The sequence below is a fragment of the Scomber scombrus genome, chromosome 8, assembly GCF_963691925.1.
Source record: "Scomber scombrus chromosome 8, fScoSco1.1, whole genome shotgun sequence".
In the NCBI taxonomy this organism is placed as follows: Eukaryota; Metazoa; Chordata; class Actinopteri; order Scombriformes; family Scombridae; genus Scomber; species Scomber scombrus.
The window spans coordinates 8172669-8181301 of NC_084977.1; the positions used below are offsets into that span (position 1 = coordinate 8172669).

The 8633-nt window shown below is 36.9% G+C and overlaps 1 protein-coding gene across 1 annotated transcript; it reads left to right on the forward strand.

The window, feature by feature from the left end:
* Window positions 1-3371: 3371 nt before the first annotated feature.
* cltrn (collectrin, amino acid transport regulator) lies at window positions 3372-6869 on the forward strand. Its single transcript, XM_062424599.1, has 6 exons — window positions 3372-3438; window positions 3944-4002; window positions 4281-4366; window positions 4489-4605; window positions 6359-6553; window positions 6649-6869. Exons 1-6 carry the CDS (start codon window positions 3372-3374, stop codon window positions 6788-6790), a joined length of 666 nt encoding a protein of 221 aa, XP_062280583.1. The 3' UTR covers window positions 6791-6869.
* The last annotated feature ends 1764 nt before the right edge of the window (window positions 6870-8633 follow it).

An 8633-nucleotide genomic window follows, 5' to 3' on the forward strand; every position in this document is an offset into this window, starting at 1 on the left:
CACACACACACACACCCTATAATAACATAACAGCTCTATTTTTGTTCCATTTTCCTGCAGTGGATAATTCTTTTACAGGTTATTTGTGTGTTCTTTTTAAATGTTGATTGTATGTTTTTTATGCTTAGAATAATCATTCAGATCAGCTTCTTTACACTATAACTGTACAGTGATAAAATCATATAAAACACAGAAATAAACACATAAATAACTCTGTTAAGGTGGACCTTGAATCTGTGAATCACTCCACTTTGGAAGTAAATGCAGTTAGATAGTTAGTATTCGTGTTCAGATCCTTTACAGAAGTAAGTACGGCAATGTAAAAATACTCTAAAAAAGGAAAAGTCCTTTGTCAAAAATTTCACTTGAGTACAGAAGTTTGTCAGCAACATTTACTTGAAGTTTTTTTTTTTTTTTTTTTTTAAATGTGCTCATTCAGCAGAAAAGTGGGCCTTATTATATGTGACATCATTACAAAAGAAGCATTTTACTGATGTACCTGGTTGAGGTATACAGTTTTGTTTGGAACTGTGGTCCCCAACCTAGGGCTTGAGCCCCCTTCAAGGATCACAGGATAAATCTGAGGTGTTGTGATATGGTTAGAACATAGAAGTTCACAAATGTGTATTGTTTTTGCATTCATTAGTCTGTTTTTGTGTCTATCTTACCTTTTTTAGGAAAGGCAAGGCAGCTTTATTTATATAGCGCATTTCATACCTAAGGGCAACTCAATGTGCTTTACATAAAAACAAAACATTTAACAGTAAGAATTGGAAACAAACAACATAAAAACATACAATTAAAAAAATAAAAAGGGTTAGGGTTAGGCTACCAACTAATTGACATCTGTAATGTGACACACACTGCTGTTTTGTGAGGGGGTCACAGGTCTAAAGGTTGGGAACTGGATTAATCATTAGCAATGCATTGTCTTTTATTGGCTCTTCATATTTCCTTCATATAAATATTCATCTGTACTGAAAAGTAATTTCTGGTGTCAGATAATTGTAGAAAAAGCTGAATATTTCCCTCTGAAATATAGTGGACGAGAAGTATAAAGTATAGCATAAAATTAGTACCTCAATATTCAGTAAATATACATAATCATTTTCCACCACTGCTTGTCATTAATACAAGTAGACTGAATGAGTTACTATAGCATCATGATTAATGGTACAAGACCTAAAGCCCGCTGACGGTGCTGTGGAAGTACAAATCCTAGACAGAACTTCATTATATCTTTAAAAATGTTTTTAAGAGGGGAATAATGAATGAATGAGGCTCATTGGTGACTTCAGTAAATAGCTTTCATTCTTCCTAGTTCTCTCAAATTCTCCAGTGTCCCTAAAGTGCCTCTAATGCCTCCATCGACTCAGGAAAATATCTGCAGTAACTGCTATTATTATTCCAAAAGCTATTTATGTAAATCAGTCTTTTGCAGCGACTGTACTGGGGGCAAACCAAAGGCAAAAAGACTGAGTGGAAATGTTTTTTTTAAATAATCCCCGAAGAGCAATGTAAAGTGTTATACTGTCATGTTACCTTTTTTAATCCAGATTTACTCTTCATCACATTATCATGACCCTAAAATCCTGGGAGAACATAAGATTTTCCATTCTGTCTTTCTACATAATTAGGTCATTTGAATAAAACAAAAAAATAACAATATTTCTGTTTGATTTAGATTTTTTCTCGTCACCTGTCCTGTTTTCCTGTAATACAGAAACTCATAAAGCAGGACTTTATGGGAAGTTATTAAACTGGGTTTAAACTGTACTCTGTATCTCTGCACGTTTTATTCTTAATATTGTTTAAGCGTGGGTGATGTCTGATTCCTGGAAAAACACTTTTATGACTTTGCATGAGTGCAAAAGATCGTTTATTGTAGGCCAAGTGCACAATTTAATGAGACAATGATGATCAGTATTCAGATCATTTACTTAGGTGTAGCAATATCACACTATAAACACTCCATTACAGGTAATAGTATACCAAAGTTAAAGTACAGTATTGACAACAAAATATGCTATAAGTGCTAAAAGTAGAAGCAGTCTTTATACAGAACAACCCCTGTCAGTGTTATAGTATTATAATGTTGGATCATTATTATTGATGTATATACTTTAGCGTTGTAGTTGGAGCTGATTTGAACTGCTTTATACTTATATCAATACATTATATCTTTAAAATTGATAATACACTATGTTTTATATGTCAAACCTTAATCTACAAAAAAGTTAGTAACTCACACCAGTTTAGCACAGTACTTGAGGAAATGTACTTATCTGTTTTCCAAAGAGAGAGAGATTTAAAAAGTAAACGCACTATCAGACCTTTCAAGTCACCTGTGTCAACTTAGTTTCTCATTAATGGCTGTGTCAGGCATCCTTCACTATGTAGTGGTTGAACAATTAACCACATTGTAAGCACAGAATGGATGATTAACCTCAACTATATCTCTCAAGTGGGATCCAAAGGAATTTTTTTTATTATCTGTTTATCTATAAGCAGTTTTGCTTGTTGAATGTGTGCTGGCGAGGACTGAGAAAGGTTTTAAGAACAGCAGTTTTTAGACACTGAACAAACTGAGCTGGGTGAAATCCAATATGGGAGAGATGGTCAACATTTTAATGTCTACATCACACAGGCCAGCTGGCAGATAAAGTGGGAGAGAGATATGGAGTAGATACAGTTCACCTTGTCATGAAAACAAGGACTAAACAATAATGACTTTAGTGTGATATTTGCACTGCAGACCGACAGCATCCTCTAACCTGTCTATCAAATCAGCCTTTTGCCCTTCAAGGACTATAACTGCTGTATCTCCAGTAGTATAGTAGTACTGCTTATCTTCACAAGCAGTTACAGTCAGACTCTTCACTTCCAGTCAGTTTGATTTGGTACTATCTGTGTGTTCATGTTTTCATTAAGCAAATCAAGGCAAAAAAAAGGGCAAAATTGCTATTGAATATAAAAGTGCCTAGCACGCTGAATGGGGAGGTCATATATTGTTCTGCGCTGAGTAAACAGACCCAGACTGAGCTGTTGTGTTATGGTCGTGAAGGTCTGCCTCTCTTACATTAGCAAACCTATCTGGCTCCTTGGAAGCCTGAACAAACAGTAGCACTTTAGCTGCAGCACCCATTTTACAGTTTCCATGCCATACTGTGAGGGCGACCTGGACTGTAGCTTTTTTTTTTTTTTCTTTTCTCAGGAGGGCAGATTAGTTCAGGTGTGTCCCAGTTTAACCATTAAACTCAGACCTTATCCAATGAGGTTTGTCTGCCGACCTCCTAAAACCACTAGACTCTGTCAGTTTCCTTTGAGCTTCAGCAGCATTTCCTTATTTTGCTTCTCGCTCTCTGGGGGAAATGTTGGAAAAGGTTTTACTCCTGCTCTGTTTGTCATCTGCTTTGGCACAAGAGCTCTGTGTGCCAGGTAAGTCATCATATAGAAGAACACTTTAAGAATTTAAAACATTTGGTACAATATTATGTGTAATTTTTTTTTTATACTACATAATTTTTCTGCTAATATATTATGAGTAAACACAGTGCTTTTAAAGTAGCTATAGCAAAAGCACCAGTCTACTTGTGTGTCCTTGTTGCCTCTCCAGCCAGTGTGAAAAGCAGCTTCCAATCTGTTAACTGGAACAAAGTCGGATTAGACACATAGCTCAAATGTTTGCCTGATTACAATGGCCTCTATTAGACATTGCCAATGATCCCAAAATGCATGCCAGTCTTTATAGAAGATATTCTAAAACCCTACGTGGGAATAAGAGATCATGCTTGGGTTTGACCAAGAAATCAATCTTACTGTGTACACATAGGCCAGCTCTATCAGCACAATATGGATATTCTGCAGCAGTGCTCTTTATTTAATAACTTGGACAAAAATCCAGTGGGTGGTGAAAACAGTAAAATATGTTTCATCTTTACAGATGCCTCAGATGGCTACAAAGTTCGACTCAGCATCAAAAGTGCCCTGGGAGATAACGCTGTACGTATATATTTAAATATTCATCCACCCGCACAGAACGATCAAAGTATCAGATCATAAGTAACAGTTTGAAGACTTACTGAAGATGTGTTATATACCATTACTGCCACAAATTATTCATCATTCAACCACAGTTACAAATGGAAATGTACTGAATATTGTCCAGGATTCACTGTAGGGGTGTGTGATCGCTCACTATGAGGTACAAGGTCCATCTGGTGATCAACTAACCGTTAAGGGTTTTACTGAAAACAGCACATGATCTGTTGTCGTTTCAGTATGTTTGGAACGAAAATGAAATGTTCCTTTTCCGATCAATTCTGGCTTTTGCCATGAGGAGTCACTTCACCGGGCAGCATTTTGAGTAAGAAAACTTTTGCATGTTCTTCCTTGTTTTGTTTTTCCCATAATGTAATCCATGACTCATTGTTTATGAACATGTAGCATCACTGACGTGCTCTTTATTGTCTTGTGGAACTTGACCAGCATATCCAACATTATTGTGTGCGATGAGACTCCCAGAGTGTCCTTCTGGTTTGTGGTGACATCACCCACGAATTCTTCAGTCCTTATTGAGAAAGGGGAAGTGGAGCTGGCTGTAAGGTAATCAAATTATGTAATTACTCATTATTAAACCCCTGTTAGAAATAACTGTTTTTCCTTTGGCCACTCACAGAGAGGTCAGAGGTTGTATAAAACCATTTAATGCTTTGTGTGTCGTATGTTTGGTTGAAGTATTTGCTAAATGTTTGGTGTTATAGTGATATTGTCTTAATATGTGGATAACTGTATTTTGTATGGTAAATACAATGTATTTGTAAAGATTTATTGATAATTAAATATTTAAAAAAGACCCCAAATTGGTAAATAGTGTAAGTAATAAACCGTAATGGTTCAGCCACAGTACACAAATACAATGCTTTGAGCTGGTAATAGTTCAGTTTAGCTGATGCTGACTAACTATTCAATTTGAACTTAGGTTAGCTAGTTAAAGTGAGTATGGAGATTCAAACTGACACAAACTCAAACTGTGACACTGTGAGGTCTCTCAGAAGTTTGCTCATTTTAGCTAACGTTGGTCACCACTAGTTTAGAGAATACTAAAGTCATCAAGGTTCATTGTGAAATTGACTTTTCATTTATACTGAGAAGAATCTTTTATTTTTCTAGTGTGTTATCGTAAATGTGTTATTTTGGTCATATTAGCTAATGTTAGCTGCGGCCATGTAGCAAAACTCCTGACTACTTAACTAAGTGAGGGTGCTTTGTACTGGTTGTAAATTCAGCTTTTCACTTTCGTGAAGAAGATGAACATTTTAATTTTCCCTTCTAAAGCAATATAACATTAATCTGAACAGGCCTCTTAATCCACCAATCAAACAAAGCTAAATTATATATAATATAAATATAATAATTACAATATTCAAAACCTAAACATAACAACTGATTTGGATCTCTAAACTAAGAAAAAAAGTTTAGTATGGAGTATGGAGGATCTGATGAAATAGCAAATCCACTGTACATGTGTTCTGTAGTTCTTGAAACACAGGCGGAAAGGAGTGCAGCAACCTCAGGTAGAAGAGTTCAGGTATCTTGTGGTGTTTATAATGAGTGATAGTAAAAGGGACTGTCAGATGGACTTACATTTAGAGACATCAGCTGCAGGCGTTTTGTCAGTATGATTTTAGTGAAGGCAGAGCTGAACTGTAAAGCTGCCCTCAGTCCTGTTAGTCAAACTTTGTTCCATGTGATGCCCTTCAGCAAGTTCTGGATAGTGACTTAAGTAGATATGCATGTTAACTAGGATGGTGTTTCTCCTCAGGACTCACTGAAGGTAACTGAGAGGTTTGGTGAATGTAGTGGATCTTCGTATTGAGTCACTACTCTTTCACACTGAGGAACCAGTTAAAGCTGTTTGTGCAGCTCTGGTCAGAATGCCTCCCGGCTGCCTACCTTAAGTGGATCTGAGACATCCTGCAGTAATTGGATCTCTTCAAGGAAGGGTACAATATTACCCACATGCAAAGTGGATTGGAGAAAGGAGACAGTCTTGAAATATCAAAGCCTTTACCTAGTTTTTAGTACTCAGACACACAAGCAGAAAATGTGACTTTATGTAAAAAACACATGTAGCCTCCTGTAAGCCTGGAAATAGTCAGTATTCATGCTACAAGTAAGTTGCAGTATTGTCAGCTGTGTTGCAAAAGAAATGGAATGCAGAAGTCTAAGAAAAGTAAAAAATAAACACTGAGAGAAACATGGCAGGAAATCTATTATGGATTTAAATCAGTTAGTGTTTTTTCCTTGCATAATGATTATGTCCATTTTAATTCAACACTGTGTTTGTGCCCATTAGACAGTCCAGGTTTCGCATCAACAGCGCCTTTCTGCTGACTGATCAAACTCTGGAGTTCCTTGGCATCCCTCCTACCCTGGCAACACCATTCAACCCCGACACCCCTCCATGGCTCATCGTGTTTGGCGTAGTCATCGGTGCTGTGGGTGCTGGCATCATCGCTCTGCTCGTGTCCTCCGTGGTCCAAAAGAAACGGTAAGCAAGGATTGTGTACACAGACGTATTACATTTATCATTTTGTAGATGTGATTATTGAGCTTGTCATTCTCCTCTCTGGCTTTTTATACTAGCAAGAAGAATGAGAAAACAGAAGAAGACGCCGTTTATGAAGAGGCACAGGTGAACACGATGGAAAATGGCACTGTTCATGAAAGCCGGAATGGTGTTTATAACATTTCATTCTCAGACGATGAGCGATTGACACATATGTAAAATGCTTCAGTAAAAACTCTTCCATGTAAGCCATAAGACGGGAGAAAAGGATTATTAAGCTGCTCCATGCTGATTTTTGTTACACTATAATTTTGATCTTTGTGCCAAATAATTTTGACTTTAGCTTTTAACTTAGCTTTTAGCTAAAGTTAAAGCTTTGAAACAATATCCGGCTAACGTTCCGACAATTTACTGTGAATTTTGACAATTTTTTATTTCATTTGATGAGTTCAGCAAACAGATTGAGATGTAAACGGGCATGAAAGCAGTCCTGTTTGAAACAATGGTTGATTAACAGCTAAATACAGCAAAATCTGTGTGTTCACACTAGAGCTGGGCTAAAGTAGCTTATTGTATCTATCCTGCAATTTTTCCAAAATTAGACACATTTTTGATGTAGTGAAACCTAATCAAGCTAAATAATTGAGCTGACATCAAAGCACTGTCAAAGCGATGGCCTAGCGGTGGTGTCTGCTGTGAGGGGATCCTTTGGCTGTCTGTTTGTTTGCTGTCATCCTCTTTCTTTTTACAGACTACACAGTCTGACAGTGGAAAACCCCCTGAAGTCTATGATGGGATTAGCCGCAGCCTCTGGCGGGATTATATGCTAAATTATAAAAAATGCAATTATTGTTTAATTGAACTGCGGGCGAGCTCATTATTGCAGTTGCTGGCAAAAAATATTTCTGGACACATTTAACACAAGTTGTTTTAACAGTGAGCAGACACATCCTATTTGCTTGTGCATGGATATTTGTCATCATGAAATAAACTGTACACTAATAACGTGAAAGTAATCTTCTCTCACAGTGTAATGTGGTACTGTGTGTAGTTTTGTATTGTGTGCTTTTTGGTTCACACTGTTTGATATTGTGCTATTATATTTTTAATTGTGACAAAAGGGACTGCAGATGAAAATTAGCCATGAGCTAACTCTGGTACAGTACATCAAATGATAACATTTACCTTTAACACTGCACATCGCCCCTTACAATTCAAATAAATAAATCAATTCCAAGTGAATGTCTGATTTTTTGATGACCAATGAGAACATTTTTTACAAAAGTGTATTAAAATGTTCAATGGCGCCTCATCTGAACTCAGCATTGTTACAAAATTCCAAGATTGTATGCAAACAGTTGTGTAACTGGTCAGTTTTAAGTCAAGTGTTTGACTCTATGCTGCCTCCTGCAGACCATTTGGAGTAAAGGGGTAACATGTTCACTGTCTCTGCACTGCATCAAGTGATATCCTGTTATGTAGATGCCCTCCAAATGTGTTGGCTTGCATATGTACACACACACACACACACACACACACACACACACACACACACACACACACACACACACACACACACACACACACACACACACAGAACATCATGGTTTTACAGCAAAAATCTTTCCTGATTCTCCACCTGAAAAGGCCATCAATACATTTCAGAAGCTTAGAGATGTATAAAAATATCAAGTAATTCATAAGAAAAAAAGCAAAAATTAGAGGAAAGTGTGGCAGGAAAATATATTTTTCTGTGAATTGGATTGTGACTCCTCAGATATAGATTCGAACCCAGTACTGCAGACTGCAGTAAGAAACGATTAACCTCTAGAAGCGCCATATGAAGACTTGATACAGATGTGAGGCTTTAACAGTGTGACAACAAGTCCAACTAAAAACAAAATGAATCAGACTTTTGTCATCATGGATTAAAAATAACGATTTAAACTGAACCTCCTTTTCCTGTTTGTGTGCAACAATATTCCCAGCTGTGGTATTTTACAATCTTCTATAGCACAAATGCAATCCATACATGTAACTTTAGGTGGCACCATTGTACTGC

Coding starts and splice junctions, on each gene's coding strand:
- cltrn (XM_062424599.1), top strand. CDS start 3,372: ATGTTGGAAAAGGTTTTACTCCTGCTCTGTTTGTCATCTGCTTTGGCA. Junction 4,367..4,488: donor TTCACCGGGCAGCATTTTGA/GTAAGAAAACTT, acceptor GAACTTGACCAG/CATATCCAACATTATTGTGT. Junction 6,554..6,648: donor TCCGTGGTCCAAAAGAAACG/GTAAGCAAGGAT, acceptor TTTTTATACTAG/CAAGAAGAATGAGAAAACAG.